This window comes from Thermobia domestica, chromosome 7, assembly GCF_964235325.1.
Source record: "Thermobia domestica chromosome 7, izTheDome1.hap1.1, whole genome shotgun sequence".
Lineage (NCBI taxonomy): Eukaryota > Metazoa > Arthropoda > Insecta > Zygentoma > Lepismatidae > Thermobia > Thermobia domestica.
This window is the reverse complement of record NC_137460.1, coordinates 150,642,552-150,661,919: the sequence shown is the minus strand read 5'-3', so window position 1 is coordinate 150,661,919 and position 19,368 is coordinate 150,642,552. Positions and strand designations below refer to the sequence as shown.

At 33.3% G+C, this 19,368-nt stretch overlaps 1 protein-coding gene across 1 annotated transcript in view; it reads left to right on the top strand.

Annotated features, from left to right (window-relative positions):
- LOC145690496 (triple functional domain protein-like) overlaps positions 1 to 19,368 on the top strand; it is a gene marked incomplete at its 5' end in the record, with an annotated part of 70,885 nt that overhangs the window by 33,814 nt on the left and 17,703 nt on the right. The window contains 1 exon segment of the mRNA XM_081765426.1: positions 16,759 to 17,419. Coding sequence (XP_081621552.1) covers positions 16,759 to 17,419 — 661 coding nt within the window.

The window sequence follows — 19,368 nt, the reverse complement described above, 5'->3', positions numbered from 1 at the left end:
TGACGGAACCGGTTACACTGCACACCACTCGCAAGGGCGCGCTTGCACAAGCTTGCCCCGCCGCCATCGGGAAACAAAACAATTTGTTTTTACAGGCAAGCGTGCTCCTTCAAAGTTGGGCTCTTTCAAGTGACTATGACTTTCAAGCAATATTTCGTCTTCACTGTCCGATGACTCCATCTTGACTGATGAAATGGGAGCGCGATCAGTTGCTGTTGATTGCCTGTAGTATAAACACACCCCCATCGGAGCAAGCTTGCGCAAGCGTGCGCTTCCATTTTACTTGGCCAAGCGTGGCTCCAAAGTAAACGCACCTGTGCTCCATGAAGTATTGGTAAATCATCAGTAGGTCACATGTACTTTCACAAGTATCATGTCAGTCTAGGTCATGCCAACTAATGTTCATGAACTAATTTCGTGTTAAATGATAGTCATTTGTATGTAATGATAGTAATTTGTATGCAAGTAAATTATATCCCTATTCGTTTATTTTGTGAGAATATGTGACTGATTATCACGAAATGTTAATACAACAATGATAAACAGAAACAGTAAATAAACATCCGATTGAAACGAAGGAAATGAAAGCGAAAGAGGAGAGTATGCAAAATTGTATTTGTGATAATGTATCTAGTTAACAGTCAACATGAACTTGATGCTAGAACTGAAAATGTCTCCTTCATCCTCCAAGTTTTCCGAGGTAGTTACAGAAAGGAACACAGCTTCCACAATAACGACTCTTTAATGTCTCTGATCTACTTCGAACATTACTACAGCTATTCATTTTGTTTCATAATTTTCAACGCAATTAATAAAGTGCTGTTTATCTTTTGTCCCGCATTGGTGTAGGGAAATGTAATGAAATATTACAATAACTTTGTGCAACGATATGAAACAAAAGAATGAACTCCCATATTGTAGTGGTTATGTATCATTATCACATACAGTTTGTTATAATGGCAAAAGAAAGCCAATAAAATTGTTTTTTAGAGTATCGTAAGAGAATTTCTGTAAAGAACAACCAACCACTTTGCTAGTGAGTTCTATCCAGTGCGTATGTTAAAATAAATTTCATAATCATGTGAGCATTTAACGTTTTTCTCAAAAGGTTACATGAAATGTGAAATGATGTTAACGCATATTGAAATGTTCTTGATTCTTTGCCATTGAAGTAAATGCAGATTCGATTGTCAACTTTTTCTTTACCGAAAGTCTTCTATGAATCCCAATGAAATACACCATCATCTAGTGATATTCTACTTTTTCACCTGTCCCATAGCAAAAAGTGCGGACTTAAGGTAGTATTAAACATACTTATTTGAGAAAAAAACAGATGTCCAAGTAAGTGATATTTATTTCCTTTTATTATTATTATTCAAGTGCGTATATACAGCGGATTATTTAATGCTATAGAGTACGTACGTTATCTTTATTTATTTAGCCCATTGATTTATATGGAGAATTATTGTTTCTTTCTTTTTTAATGAAATAGAATTTTAATGATGTGATTTTACTAATCTTTTCTTCAAATTTTGGTTTTCCAAGATAAATTTTCATTACATATATAAATTTAATATTACTTAAATTTACTAAAAGTATAAATCATACAATTTAATTTTCACAAAATATGGGACATTGAAATTGATTTGAAGGAGTAAGTAGTAAAATCAAACCTTTGAACTTCTACTTTATTTCAAAGAAATCAGAATAGCAATTCTTCATATAAACCAATATGCATAAAAAAAATTTAAAAAATGGCGCACACTACTTTCTCTTCGCTTCCTACTTACTTGTAACAGTGAACGACTTATGTTTTGTTTACTGATACAAGATCTGCAAGTGAAAAGCATTGCCAAATTATTCAGTCTTGTAGAAAAGAAGTTCTCAACAACGATACCTTATTACTGGTCTGTTTTAAATTTACGTAAGCATGTTGAAATTGTGGTAGTCTTAAATATATATATAGGATGTCGCGGGAATAATAACAGATTTCGCATACATGTTTAGGACGTCAATAAAATAAAATAAATAAGTGCGACTTTGGTCGGAAACACCCAATTATGGAGATGGAGTCAGTTTAAGGCTTTTCCGCTGTTTGGTATTTACTTTACTCCCACGAATGTGGCCATGTCCCGTGACTCAAAAATATATATATAAGGAGCATAACACAAAATACTGAATCATGCATGTAGCAGCAAAACGTGTGAAGACTTATAACACTTGAAACATAATTATATGTTAAAAGGATATTTACAAATTCTCATGTCTTCATTTTAACATTGGTATGGGACGAGCAGAAGAAAGAAGTTTAGGATGATTTGCGTCTCTTGATACTAGTCATACAGTTTCATTGTATATAGGTTACATATTCTGGAAACGTAAGATTACTAACACTTTATGATTCATGATTATGTGTCATGAATCAGTCACTATACAATTAACACAGAATTAACATATTGGAATGAAAGAAAACATCCTATGCTATCTTTTCTAATGGGTTTCTAATGATAAATTTCGAATAGGAGGGAAAAGGCAATCCTTTTTATTTTTTAGAGTAAAACTATAAATTGATCTTTTTTTATTATCATAATTTTAATTGCTAACAATTAACAGCTGACATCATTTACTCTTTTGATATAAACTTGCAAGTAAATGTAAAAGTATTAGTCAGTGTTTATGCGTACAGGGCGTTGCAGTTAAAAGGAAACTAAGTTGTCAATATTTTATGATCAACTTGTCAATCCTGGTTTTGTGCAAAATAGTAAGTCTTACAGGAGCGCATCCATGTGGGGATCCACCGGATTCTCCTCCCCGAAAAATCGTCGTAATTCGACATTTATTTATATACCTTCTTAATAAAACTAGTTAACTAGAGATATGATTGATGTAGCATAAAGATTTGAAGATTTCTTTTCTCATAGAAACAATCTAGTTCATTTTTTTTGTTGTTGTTATTGTGAAAATTAAAGTACTTAACAACCACGTACCATCTTTTCGAATATAGAATAACACCAGTGTAATAGTATATAAGCGTAGTATTTTGTAATATTCACCCCCTCCCAACAAAAGTTTCTGGATGCGCATCTGACAACTCTTATCAGTCAGTCTGTCGTCGAAAGACAAATACTGAATTGTAATCTCTATCTTCTAACAATCACAAGTGTGTGTCTTAGGTTTCCATCTAAACGTTTACGCATTATATAATCCAGTGTCAATTTCCAAATGTAATCCATTGAATAAGTTGATGTGCATACACACTTCTACGTAATTCTTCGTGAAACGTTTAATCAAATTAACAATAATGAAACTGGACATTCAAAGCAGAAGGTAGAATATTCATAATCACCCCTTATTTTAGTTTACAACAAATCTTGAGAATATATTAATAGAAAATACCAACATAAGTTTGTCTCACTTTTTCATTGGTGTAAAAATGCACTCCCTTTTGAACCAATTTCAAGAGTGTAATGTAGTATCCATTCAGTAGTGATATTATAGATACTTTTACCCTACTTTGCGTACGATTTCAATATTATCCTGTATATTTATATATAAATCAATTACTTATTTATTACATTAGTGTGTGTGGTACGTTTATAAAAATTAATAGTCATGGACATATCTACATTGCTGTATACTGTTAAATGTGTATTTCAAGTCTTTTCATACATACGCTGTATTATTTAAGTGTGAAAGATTTTTAATAAGCAAGTTTCTAATAGTATTCAAAATGATAGAAGAGATATTCCATTACCATTCATTATATAAAGTTTTGTTTAACGCTGTGTCTGAAAACCGCATTGTCCTTTTACTTCTAATTTTATTTTATTTTATTTTATTTAATCTTCATATCTAATCGATCTTTTAAATTGCATATCCGATATGCTATTGGTTACAGTAAATAATCTGCCAAAGTAACTCCGAGCATACTATTTGTAATATTTGTTATTTATCATTCGGAATCACGTATTTATAACAAGACTATCTGATGAAAATGATTGAATTTCGATTTGAATTACGATTTTGATTTCGTTTTGAGATTCTTAATAGAGTAAAACTGCAATTACCCGAGATAATGCAGTTAGATATTACCTCCGATGACTGAGTATTTGGATGGAAAAGACAACTACATAATTTTGATTTCAAATTTCGAATATATAAGATGGCAATGTAATAGTACGTGATACATTATTATCTTTAATCCTCTTTCCATACTAGTACTGTTCAAAGGCGAATCTTTAAGTAAGTCATGCGTAGCCCAGCTTTATGTATATGTACGAAGAAAAAATACATTAAAATATTTTTGTTTTTACTTTCAAACTAAAAATTGCTATTAATAAACATTGGAATCAAGTAACTTTATATTTTGACATGCCACAACAACTCTGATATATTTAAACAGTAATGTAATATTGAAAAAAAAAAAAAAAAAAAAAAAAAAGGTTCCAATCCTGTATTGAAGGTATCTCCCGAATTTCTTCACTGAGAAAATTCATGTAAACTCTGACAATTCATACGACACAGCAGATGGAAACCGCGATTACGGTTTCACTCTTTGATTTTATTGCTACTAAAGCTGCTAAAGTCAGTTTGAAATGGACCCGGGTTATTGAAGAGCAAATATCTAATTTGTACGTTTTGTAGGATAGCCAAACTAAGCTATATGTGAATACTGTTTCTTTTTCTTCTTTGCTTTCTTCGCACTCATGTAACTTTCGTGGAGTTTTATAGTCAAAACAACATTGACGATTCTTCTGCTTATGAGTTTTAAATATTTAGTTGTGTACCTTCAATTTCAATTAGAGTAATTCTGTGTGTAAACATTGAATGAGGTTCGGAGTCTTAAATTAAAAATGTCATTTTTGTATTTAAAATATGGGGAAATAATTCAAAAAGTTATGAAGCTCTGATTTTTCTATTTATTATTATTATTATTATTATTATTATTATTATTATTATTATTATTATTATTATTATTATTATTATTATTATTATTATTATTCAGTAACGTACGTGGACACACGTGTATATTTAATAATTCTTCATAGTCCTTTTATATGTAACGGCAAAATATTGCTTTGTCAAATAAAGTTTCAGCATCAATTACGCGTCAATTAACATATATTTTATTGTTTAAGACAGACCTGTTCGTTTTTTAACGTTACGATTCATGTAGCTAACGAATCCTTCCAGTAAATAAGCTTCATGTAGTTTCCAGTAAATAAGCATGAAAAGTGTGCTAAATGAAATAATTTGATGGATAATTACACATTCACTTCTGCTAAAATAATATCTGTTTCTTAAAATAATAATAAAATAACTTCTGTTTAAAAAATCAGCAAAAAAATATTTTGAAATTTTTAAATTACCACAGGTACTTTAGTGCATTTATATATGTTTTATAAAATATCAATATATAATTATAGATCTTACGCACACTAACATGTGTCACTGGAGTCAAAAAATATATTTCACCGCATCCCTATTCGTAGTATTGAATTTTATTTAGGACAAATAAATGGAAATTTTTTTCCTTATGTAAAACTGAATAGCAAAAATACATTGCTAACAATGAATGTTTCAGGCCCGATCTGAGTCCCACCAAAGAATCTGACTTAGATTTAGATGCAATGAAGTATGTCTAGAAACTGTGCTTATTCACATTGAAAAGCGAAATTAAATCTTGAACGTCGTCCTTCAGCTTTGGTGTGTGTCTGTAATTAAAGAAACGGTTGGTACGTCAGATAAACGATGGTGGGGTGAGGAAATGGAAAGTGACAGAAGAATGCCGAGAAAATATACAGATGTGGCGTTCTCTCTCTCAAACTTAAATGGAGTGAGATTGAATCAAAGAACTTAATCATAGGAACCTTTGAAATATTGAGTCAAAATGCTTTCTACATTCCTTACGTATTAATGACACATCTATATATGATTGAGCTTGAAAGTCATTATGATCTTAAAAGTCATTTTATTTAGATCTTAAAATATCAACAAATTAAACTTTAAAATATTTTACGATGTTTTAAAATATTGGTCAGGTTTCGTCACAGGCAATTTAATAGATGGCTGTCTGAAATCCCACTTCAGATTAAAACTTCGCATATTAATGAAGCAAGCATTCAAATCTTAAAAATATTCTGTAACTACGGCTGCGCAATTTCGCTCCTAAACTATTTTTTGCTCACTGTTTTCGTACTAATTGATCTAAATATGAAAAAAAAAAATGTCATATCTGAAATTTGTAATGTCAGATAACGTGCCTGATTTATACTAGTTTCTGGCACTCGCTGGAATATATGTATATTGGATCCTCCTATAAATAATGTTTTTTGTACGGCAGTGGAAACTACTTCATGCGAAGAGCGAATGACGAATTACAACAAAGGCGTAAGATTATTGCTTTGTAAGACAATTTATTCCGTATTTGTGTAGAGAACATCATTCTGCATATATACAATATAACAGTATCAGAAGAACGCATATGGCATTTTTTGCTTTTTGAGTTTCATCAGGAACATCCAGTGACTGTAACGACACAAAACGTCAATACCGTGAATGATCATGGGAACTTTGATGTCCGAAAGAATCAAAGATAATTCAGAAATTACGATGTGGTACCACCGGATTCACTGATCTGCCATGATTGTTGAGTTTGACAACTTTCTGCTAATAGCTGTTGAAATAATCCACATCAAACGGTTGAAAAATTGGCCATGGTATTCCAACCTCTCTTTTCAGACGCTTGGGTACTCTATGCTATGACACCATTGCAGCGTGCATTTTGAGTTCTTTACCAACCCCTTGGAAAAGATGGTCATTTTAGTACAGAATGATAACGGGAGACGATAAAACCTAACATGAAACACAAACATCAGTGGAGACAGTAATGAGGATGGGAGTAGTCACAAGACAAAAACCATAAGCAGTGATTATATATGTTTAATAGGATATCCGCAGCATTTCATTTTTCAGCTGCTGCCACGGAGTTAATCACAACGCAGATCAACTGTTAGCAGTTGGAACGGCTATGGGATGCATTGTAGAACGAATCCTTGTACTTGTCCGTTGTAAGGTACATTCATCCACGGAGACAAAAGTCCGCAACACAGGACAAGGATCGCGTATGGGAAATTACACGAATTTAGCCAGAAAAAAATGCCCTACCTCTCTTTTCTCACTATATCTTGCGCCTACAGATTTCAGTCTGTTTCGTAGTCTTCAAAGCCATTTTAGCAGGAAAACGCTACGCAATACGGAGAATTTGAGGCTAACGGTGACCGAGAGTGCGTCTTGATATTCAAAAAACTGGTTGTTAGGTAACAACATTTTGTGGATTGAGACGGTAATTATTATACTGGCTAAAGATTGTGTTCTAGATTTGTTCTTCTTCATTGTGTCAAAGAACGGAATTGTTTATGGAATTACTCAGTGTGTTTTGAGGTATATACTTCTTGAAATATGTTGCTGAGTTAAATGTATGGGGAAACAAGCTTTAGTACGAATGAAACTAAGATTTTTTTGATTGTAAGTTGCAGCAAATATTGACCATATTTTGGAAACGATATGATATACTAAAAGCTAGAAAAATGTATGTGCACAATTGTGATATGATTATAAGAAAGGACGGTTGAGATTTCCCTTCTTATAAAAAATGATTTTTATATATGGTTTCTAAAACATTATGTCATCACAACGGTTTTAATGTTGGAAATAACCCGATCTTTCTCTCGATATTTCATGTATCAAACATAGTTCACAGTTCTTTAGAAAAGAACAACGAGATTGATTCTATTGCTTCTAGAAATCTTAACCAATACCTTTGAATTGTATCTACACTTCGTAGAAAAAGTTCGGAATATTCTTATATTAGGCAAAGTATGTGATATCATGTTGACGAAAACGTGAGAATGTTCAGCAGAAAGACAGATACTATAGGTTATTTCATTCAAGGTAACATATGTCGCCTGCGTTCGGCTTCTCCCTTTATACCCATGCTATTGACTCAATATGTAACGAGAGGTGCCTACAAAGCAATGCAAGCGTCAAATGATCAACGACCATTCTCAATGGAAATTTCGAAGTTTGATTCAGCCAGAATAGTGGCACTGCTGGGAGGAGGCCATGCACAGTCGGAGGTAGTGCTCCTTGTTGGGAGTTGTTCAAGAGGCAGTTTAGAAACGGTCCAGAGAGATAAGCAGTCTTTGAGACCGATGGAGGAGTAATCGCCCTCATGGCACGGTCAGTATATCCACATTATGAAATGATCTCATGTGGATATTTGACTTCCATATCTCGACCCAAACTGTTCTCAACCAGCATAATGTACGATTAAGGACTTACAAGCCAATGTAATTTGTGTTCCTACAGCCTCATCATTGAGTGAAAAAAACGAAGATGGGTCCTGCAGCATCTTAGGCTTTTTTTTTCTTTCTTTAATTGAGTAATATTAATTTTTCCATTGAAACAGTAATAGCACTGCGTTCTTATTTACAATAGAAATGAGTTTGGCGACTAAAACTACGTGGCAGGAGGTACTAACATGTGCAAGAAATCCATCTATTTGGCGTTGATGGAGTCATAGTTTGGGTTGAAATCATGTATGAATTTTAAACACCTCTGATACCTGCACAAAAGAGATTAATTGCCCAAAATTATGTGGAAGATGTCCTTTAGTCCTTATTTTAAGCATTTGATGACCAGCACAGTAACATATTTGTGTTTGTGGGTCATATTGCGCGCCCACGTTGTAAATCATCGGTACAAACTTGCTGGTGTGGTTAATATTCACCACATGAACTGGCTCCTATGTCACTACATATGATCTTAATTATGTATGTATGGGAAATTTTGAAAACTGCCGTTTTTACTTGTCCACAGCCCTCACAAGCACTATTGTCTCATTCACACTGCTCACATGGAATAGGGTCTTCTTCCACAAGGTGCTACGTATCAACTCACTCAGCGATGGGATGCTTCAATGCAGGATGCGATGCACTGCCAATGCACGTCGAAGTGGAGATTATCAACTTATTTTATTACTAAAGTACTGTGATCAATGAATTGGGACACTTATTACACAATAACATAATCAGTCGTTTCCCACTAAACGCAAGTGCATTTATTTTGTTCGCATTATTTGTGTTTCTTTTAGTTTGCAAGTGGACGCTCGCACCTGTTTTAGTTTCTAATATTATACATCCCTAAGCCGTTTAATCACGTGGTAAAATGTAGGTTATAAGTCTATTTCCTTGCCCTATTCATGATATTCCGAACTTTTTATAAAGAGTGTACTTATAAGTAAGTCATGTTAATACTGAAACATGATACTTTCTTCACATACACGTAATCATATGGATATTTCTTGTTAAGTAGATAACTAATATTGTATCACTGATATCAAGGAGAGATGTAAGAACTTTCTATTCTTATACCTTCGTCCGATTTGTTCTTCTAGCACTGCTATTACGGTTGAAAAATAATTCCAATTAAAATAAGGAATTGAAGCGAAAATTAAAAATATCGTTATTTTTAAACCTGTCATATTTTTCATAAATTGCGAAAGTTGTCAGTGAAATTAGTTTAGTATAATGTTCTAATAAAACATTCAGACTTCTATGGTTCCAGCATTACTATGAAACTTAACTGTTTCGTTTGTAATGATTTTTAAGGTAGTTATTCACTGGCGTTTGTCAGTTGTGTGTAATAAGTGCATTTTTCTTTCAGTATTGCTTATTGACGAATCCAAATTGTAATTGAAACACCTATGAAGTGTTTCTGCAACATAAATTGTAGATTCGTTTCAAACAGTCAATTTATGTTACTGCTTTAATTAAATGACTTGTGATAGCTATCAGATTCCTATTAACGCATGCATGTTCATTAGAGTTTAACCCAAAGAAAATGATGTAACAATTGAAAAATGTCGAAAATTTACTCAAGCAATGGTAAAACACCAAGCATTTTACTCATATCGAGGCTAACAAGAAACAGTGGGTCTTTCAATCACGATTGCGAAAATATGCCTTGTTTTTATTTTTATTAAAAAAAATTGTCCTACTCTACCGTGAAACTATTGAGTAATCACAAAGTGACAATAAGGTTATTCTGAGTAAGGAAATAATAGTTGAGGTTTCTTCAGTTGTAATGTAAGTAATATAATTATACAGAGTTCAATGATGACAACCACAATGAAAACATCTATGATATCATTAGCTTAACTCCTTACCGTAACAACCGTTACCGTTAACAGCCTCAGCTGTACAGTTAGTACAATAATACACGTGAATAATATTCATTGTTAATAAATAATTTGGTTCTGTTAAAAATATAAACAATTTAAGTGTTAAAAGTAACTGATTCTTACTCATAAGAAGTATTACGAGTAATCACAGTTGTAGATGAAATGTAACATTAACCAAGTCTTAGTACGAAGAGAACATGAGGCATTTGACAATTATTAATTACAGTGGAATAACGAATATACTCTCATTAAAGTTTTAAATTAGAATGAAAAATGTATGATAGGGTGTTTAAAAAAAAGCGAGAGTAATCCAATTAGTTTATGCATGTAACGTGCGGATAAACTTATGTTCCATGTCGATATGGCGCCACCAGTTAATAACGGTAGTATACTTTTGTTTATACAGCTCCCTATATCAATTATAGACCATCATATTGTATCAAATAAATTACATTTGTTATGAGAATTGCGGTAGACAAGAACTTTATCTTGAAATACTAGAAAGCGAAAGTATTTAAAAGCATTATTCTGTGTATTGTATCTGTGGAAACATATGTAAAAAGTAATATTTAGCTCCAAATTCAAATTCTGTCAGAACGGTGCCTTCGTCTTTCATCCAAGATTCTTTTTTTAGAAAATTAATGTTGCATTGCATAATATCTCACCTCCATTGAAGAATCTTCTCAATAATGGAAGACCATTGAATAAATAATTTAAGATTTTTCACTAAGTTTACTCCCTCTTTTTCGAATTTTACTGAATAACTAGCTCATTTTCTGAATTTTTGGTGTTCTTCATTCTTCTAAGTTATCCAATAAAATTCAAAAAGCGGAGATGAGCTTACTAAAGAGCCTTGACTTTTCTTAGAGGGTTTCATTTTGCACATAAAGGGCTGAATTTGGATTTTAACGGCATCGGAAGTGTCACTATTCGTCTCGGTGACCTGGAAAACTATGAATTCAACACTTAATATCGGTCATTTTCGATCATTCTTATATATCTGACCCCCTCCCCCCAAGTTGCGGGACTGATTTTTTTATTTAAACGGCATCAGAAGTGTCATTGTTCATTTCAATGACCCCGCGAACTATGGATTAGACACTAATGTCGGTCATTTTCGATAATTTGAAATATCTTCTCCTTCCCTTTCCCCGTCAAAGTGAAATGATAAAAAGCATCTCAGGCCCGAAACTCAACGGTGTTAAAAATTTGATCGAGGTTAGTCATGTGGTTTAGGAGTGTTATTAAATTTTATTTACTTTTATATATCTCCTCTCCTTCCTCTTCCCTACGTTGTACCATCAAAGTGAAATGATAAAAACCATCCTAGGCCCGAACCTTAGCTATGTTGAAAATTTAATCGAGATAGATCGGGTGTTTCAAGAGTACGAAGTCACAAACATAGTGACTTTATATATATGAATGATAGATTAAAAAACGATATTCTTTTAGGACTGTAATACAGTTTACAACCGCGTACAATTATTTTCAAACGTGAAAATCGTCTTGAAATTTTGTAATGGTCATGTGTGATTGATTTTCGAGTACGATACACGATTTGCAGCGGTATACGTCATTAATAAATGAAAAAGATGTATATAAGTGTGGGAAAATAGGTAAATAAAATGGCCTTCCCTCGACTGCTTCAATGTGCTGACGCTTACATGAAGCGTTTCGGATAGTAAGGGCGAAATCAACAAAAGTTACGTGCAATCTGAACGATCAGAAATTACATTTGAAGTGTTCAAATAGTAATACTAAACTGTTTTGTACCAGTCAGTTTTCATGCATGTAGTGACAATCGTTTTTCTTTCCCTTAGGAAAAAAAAAAAGTTTCAAAATAGGTGAACAATTATTTTGACCGTTCAGATTACATTTTCAGGAAACATGCCTGTGTTGAGTTTGCCCTTACTATTACCCAGAATGCCTCGTATGTTGTGACAGTTATAGTTTCCAAAAAGGTAAGAGTTACCGATTCTTTATAAAGATTGCATACTAGCCAAATCGTCGTAGTTCAGCCGCAGAAGTTTCCGTTCTTTGAGCCTTTTTTATTCACACAAGTTTCTGTTTTTTGGTTATATTCTTCTGTGGTAGAAATATAAAAACTTTTGAAATGTATTCAATTTCCAGAAGTTGTGCAGTTGGCCTTCGTTGCGAAGTTAAGAGGATTTGGTAAGGTATTGTTGATGATAATGCGTTGAATAACATTGTTACAAATATTGTAAATAGGCTTGTTGCTATGGATTTACTTTGTTAGTGTTTTGTAGTGTTGTACATGAAAATAAACAAGAGGGACAATTTTTGAAATCAAGAGGGACCATTTTTGAAGCTGTTTTACTGTAGTAAAATATTATTTATATTTATTTGCCTCGTTTCTTTTAATGATGAAATATGTTTTTATTATATCAGTAGTTAATACGAGACGCATGTCAAAATAAAAAGGACCGATAATTTTAAAAGCCAAGAAAATGATAGGAGAAGAAATTTATTGTGATTGATATATAAGTACTTGGCTATTTTTTCGACGTAGCTATCCTGAACCTCCAGACATTTCTGGTAGCGTGGAACAAGCTTCCGTATTCCCTCTGTGTAAAAATCTGTCACCTGAGAGTACAACCAGTCCAGAACTGATGTCTTGAGTATTTTGCTGTTCTTGAAACACTTCTTTGCAAGCTACTATTTCAGGTGAAGAAAAAAATCGCTAAGGAGGAGGTGAAGCTGTAAAGGGGATGGTGGAATAGTTCCCATCGAAATCTTTGAATTGTCTTTAACAGTACGAGTTCTGTGTGTGGGTGGGCCTTTTCATGGATCAGAATTCGAGAGTTTAGCATTCCTCTTCGCTATTTTGGATGGCACGTCACAGATTGTTTAGTGTTTGGGAATACACACCTGCTGTAATTGTTCGTCCTTCCAAGAATTCCAGAAGAATCACACAAAACATAGTTGCTAAAACACAGGTCCCAAAACACAGTTGCCGTTAGTTTGTGAACTGATAGTGTTTGTTTAAATTTCTTCGCTTTAAGAGAACCAGAGTACCGCCATTGCATTGATTGCTGCTTCGACTCCCCAGTGGAGTACGATATCCAGGTTTCATCCCTCGTTACTATGTGAGAAAAGAGGTCATCCCTTCCCCCCCCCCCTTCCTAGCGGGCCAAAAAACCACGTGCATCAGTCATTCTTTGCTCTTTCTGAGCGTCTGTCAGCATTTCTGGTACCCACCTCACACATAGTTTGTCAGTCACAATTCGATGCATTGTTTTCGCAGACACTTCTGGAAATTCTGTGGCAAGTTCAGTTATTGTGAACCGGCGATTGGATCGCACTTTCTCGTTAATGCGTTCCATCAGACCGCCCGTCTGTTCATTAGGCCTTTTGCTATGCTTATCGTCATGAACATTTGAACTCTCTTCCTGAAACACACTGCATCGTTACCTGGCCTTTTTTCACTTATTACTATTGTCTGTAAATGGCACACATTTCCCAGTGGATGTCAGCTACATACTATCCTTTGGGTTCAGAATTCATATGACAGCTCTCACTTCACATTTGGCGGGATTTCGTATTTCGGCAGCCACTTCACCTTAGTGCTACTGGCATGTACGCAACTCCAATCGGACGATTCTATCTCTGTTGTAAGCACAAAATACTAGGGCATATTGTTCAGCTTCATCAGTGTTGTCAACCCCGCATTAAAAATATTAGCTTTTTTACATGCACTTCGTATCGGTATTTTGGAAGTATTTTGAATGAAAAATTACCCACTTATTAAAATATTTAAATAGATATTGGGTTTTAGGCTTGATATGTATAAAGTATGTTAATAGGTTTACAGTAGTGTATTTGAGATTAAAATTTACCTATCCAGCTGATCTGATATTACGGTAGATAATTGAGATCGGTTTCGTTGTACAGTAGGCTTTCAGGTAGGATTTTCATTTCGAAAATATAGTCGAATTTCGTTATGTCAAAGTGTATTCTGGAAAGAATGCACCGAGTTATACAAAATTTGAGAAATAAGAAATCTTATCAAATTATATCACTAGAAAAATCATACAATCGTAAACTAAGTAATTGTTATGAATTAGTACTACTACTACTACCCGATGATACTAGTGATATTAGTATCACAACTTCTGCACACAGTAATGTTATGCGTTATATTTCTTTTTAATGCACCTCGATAGGTAATCTATTACCACTGAATAGTACTGTTAGTGTAAATATTTATTTATTTTCAAAATAATTATCAATTATTCTGTAGGGTGCTTTTAGTAGTTATACCGTTTAGCATTTCAATATACAGTATTAAAATGTTTGGATAAGCTGACTTGTAAGAAAATAATTAACTGAAAGGAGTAAGTGTCCAATTATCTTAAATATAGGACTTAATTCTAAATATATGATTATTCTAATATTCTAATTTTTAAAATCTTATGGATGATTCCTTACTCGAATCAAACGTGTGCGTGTGAATATGAAAAATTATATTCCACATTATTACCAAATATCAGCAAATCATTGGATATACAACAGATTTTCTGTGTGCTTTCGGGATTATTTTCCTAAGATGCTGATTTTCTAAATCTAGTGTGTGATCACTATTCTTTAAAATATTTTGAAAGCTATTTAGTGGCTAATTTTATTGACGAAATGCGAATCACAAAATTATTAATTGCAGTTTTGTAACGCTGGTTTCATTATTTATTCAAAATTAAAAAAAAAAAAAAAAAAAAAAAAAAAAAAAGAAAGAAAGAAAAAGAAAAGAAAAGTTGCAATGTCTTGTAATCTAATCTACCTCAGAAACAAAAATCACCTTGGACCCCTTGTGCTCCAATCCAATCCAATCACAATTGTTGTTATCACCTCTTTAAGATATTGCTTTGTATTATTCTCCCATTTTCGCAGCCTACCGAAAGGTGTCGTGCCTAGGTACTTCTCAACAAGTTCTGTATCCCATAGGTTTCTCATGCGATCAACATGATCTGACTAATATATACCTCTTGATTATTATATCGCTGCAATACACTTGCTGGTGCGTCCATGTAAAGTTCTGTGAGAAAGTAGTCTATCTGAACTTAGTTGCTGTGGACTTCTTTTTTATCAAGCAATATAAGTTGTCAGGTGAAACTTACATGAATGTAATGTTACGTATCTTATACATTAGCTGCATTCAGAAGTGTGCAGTAATATACTCATCAAATTTAAATTGGATTTGCACATTTTTTCGGCGCTGATATATAATGCTTTTTTGTGATACTTATCATTTAGAAACACACGTGGAGTATCCAGCAGATGTACAGATCAACAAATTTCAGTCATATCCATATGTTCCTGTATCTCCTGTAGATATCATATTATTATCTATCTTCAGAATTTTGCGATCCTGTTTCCTTTATCTGTTGATTAGGGGGAAAAAATAAATGAAATAATGATCCGAAAGACGTGATAAGTTACAATGTATATGTTCCAGAGGATACTGTTGTGACTTTTCTGAGAATAGAATTTCATAAGTATTCAGAATTTCTCTGAAACATACAAGGATAGATAAGGTAATATTCTGAAAGATATGTCCATGACAGTTATGTATAGCAAGACGGTTATTTTTGATGGTACAGTAATAATTGTAAGTCTTCCGTAACAATTGTTCAGATTTTATCCAAGATGACGATTATTATATATTTAAAACATAATTTATTTGTATCCTGTATATTATATATATTACGCGATAAAGTATAAGAAGTAGTGAACCAGTTGTAAAGGAGCTGAATTAATGTACCGCGTATATGTCTTTTGGTTACAGCGTCTTGATTCAGATTTCAACGTTGTTATATTAAACAAGTAAGCATAGGTGTAAATCGAAATCCTGTTTAAAATATTTCAATAATTTAACTGTAATGATGTAGTAATTTTACATAGTTAGCAAACAAAAATCCAAATAATAAAATGCAATTAATAAAATATTTTCATGAAAAACTGTATCGCTGGTCTACATCGGGACAGAATGTTGTTAGTGACACATTAGTGTGTCATGAGCTTAAAAACGGATTTTAGTTGTAAAATATATCCGACAATAATTTTTACATGGTAAAATGTGCACATCAAATAAAGTAACATTACAGATGTCAAAGATACTAAAATAATTCAGACATCAATATCGAAATCAGACTCTATTAATATTTAGCAGCAAATTTCGTGTATCAGAAATTTTCAACACGACGCTCTGTGTAAGCAATTTCCGTAACCTAAAGAAAATTGAGTATTATTTATGGTAGAGAAAATTACTTTTCATCATGACTACATCATCGTTATACTTTGTTTTATTAAAAATAGAAACGATCTTGGATAAAATCTTTAGTAGCACAAGTAATAAGTTGTGTAAATTATATTTCGTTGTTTTATATTTTTTATAAATTCTTTACTGGAATTATAATTCTCAAAAGGGGAACATGAATACCACCTATGTGAACTTTTGTTAAGTTTGTACATTGAGTGTAAATACTTTCTTTGTCCTGCAGTGTGAAAGTACAACGCCACCAGTGATACCGCCAGATACTCTAGTAAAGGTGCTAGCAGATTTTCGAGCAATAAGAGAAGACGAAATTACGGTGTGTAAAGGTGAGATGGTGCAAGTGATCACATCCAATCAAACTCGTGGCTACTTAGTGCACCGGCCCGCCACGGACCACTGCCCAGCAGCCGAAGGCTGGATACCAGGGCACGTAATTCAAAATGATCCGAGCATCATCCGCAAACCCTGGTCATTCCGCTTTCGTAAGCCTAGTTTCAATCGAAGAGAACGTGAAATCCGAAGATCATTTGATTGTCCCTCAGTGATACAGTCCCCGTTATCTGTGCGAGCTGATTGTCACAACAACATGATGATTCCCGAATATTTACCCGAATTAAAATCTAAATTGATCGATCAAACTGTGACCGTAGGGGAAAAGGCAGTGTTTCAGTGTCAATTGTGTATGAAGGGTGAGCCAAATGTTGTGTGGAAAGATCCCAGAAATCGGATTATCAAAAGTAATGAACGGTACGAAGCTACGTTAACGCATGATGGTATGGCGACTTTAGTGATAGACAATTGTCAACCCTCGGATAGCGGAGAGTATTGTTGCACGGCCACAAGCGATGCAGGAAGTACAACCACGTCAGCCGTCTTGCGTGTAATAAGTAAGTAACTAAAATATGTTTCTTTAATTTTTTTCATATAAATAAATATTGCATGTAATGCACTTTTACCAGTGTTGCATGATGTAAGTTGAAATTTATTTCGTACAGAGGAATATTATGAAACAAATGAAATTTAAAAATTATCTTGGTATTTAGTGAAGTTTAAAAAAAAAAATGTTAATTCTTCATTGACAATATTTCAGAAACATCAGTTTTCATCATCCAAGATATTAAGGATACTTGCTTGCAAAGTATTATTATAGACGTACGAAAGTTATCACTGATCAGTGTTTTCTACAATTATACAAAGTTCATTTATCACCCAAATATGTCATGTATGTTTATCTTCAAGAGCGTAAGGAAGAAACTAGCAGTAAGTATTGTATTCCGAATGGGAGGAACAATAAAAACAAAGTTTCGAAATATTGGCAATTAGGAATGAAAACTATGAAAGAAAAATATAAGCTTTAACGTCCCACAGTTATACTGTTTAGGCTGATGGAGGTGGACGGTTAATTAAAGTGTATGAAAGAAGTGGTGGTATGAAAATTTAAGAGGAAATGAGAGTACTCCGGGTAAACCCGCAGACAAGATATTTTTCACCACAAACTCTCATGGTCTGAGATTGAACTTTCGTACGAGAGGTGAACGATTCTACCACTGAGACACGGTGCCCCCTTTTATTCCTTTTGAACATTCAAAAGGGTACCAAGGTAATTTTTATATCAAAATTAATACTGACCAAAGCTTAAACACACATTGTATTTTAAACTATAATGTATTACAGTTTCTGATATCTGCCATATCCTTCTCCAGACACTATAAATAGAGTGTTCATATAGTGTCTGATGGACACAGTATTGGTCCATCAGCTTTGGTCAGTATTTCTTTTCTTACAATATTCAATCCAAAGCCATGGATAGTGTTGTTATAATTTTTATAATCTTATCTGTGCACTTGACTTTTAGTTAAATGAAGTTAAGTTAAAATATTACTTGATGATAAAAATTACATTATAGAGCTTTGGGAGGTTAGTATTTGTACCAATCTAAATTAAACTTCTAGCAAAGAAAGTTCAGAAAATGTTTTCTTGTAGGGCGTTAAACGTTAGAAGCGTTAAAATGGTAGCTATAGCTGCGAACTGTGATAATATGTCATGTTTTACCTAATTGTTGGTTCATATAAGAAAAACGCTGATTTGTATTTTTAGGCTGTTTGTTCGTTGTCCTCTTTCTTCTTCTTTTATCACGCATAGCGTACGCAATTCCAGTTATAATTAGTTTATTACTAACAACAATCTTAGTTGTTTATGATCAGTGATATCAGGAAGATCATTTAATACTACTAAAACATTAAACGAATCACAGCGTGTAGTAAGGACGTTTAGAATTCGAGTATTAAAATATTAAGGTGATAAAGCATCTTCAACTGAAAGTCACAGTGATATGGGTTGTTCGTAAATTGTTGCGTGCGATCTCAGCGCGGTTTTCCTGAGTTGTTGCTATGTAAATAACACTTAGTTTGAACTCGGCATGGAGTTGTGTTACCTTAAAACAGAAAAATGGATTGATTTATGATTGAATATGGTGTATGGGTATTTTTAACTTTTTTTCTTTAAGTGTATTTTTTCGAAACTTGCAGAAAACGATAATCTGTTTCTGTCTGTGTCTATAAATTAACTGCAACTCCTAATTAAGTACTGTTTCAGTTGCTAATTCAATTTTTAATTCCAGTTTTAAAACTAGTCCTTCTCACTGGTCTTGTAGTTACGATGTTTGCCTTTAGTTCACGTGGTCCCAAGTTTGATTCCCAATGGGAGAGTAACCGAATGCATTACAGTAGTTCAGATCCACGTTAAACTTTAGGTCTTTTCCAATTTAGCCTCGTTGGTGATAAGGGACGTGAAGATAATACATTCAGTCTAGTTTTAAAATTATTTCTATATCACT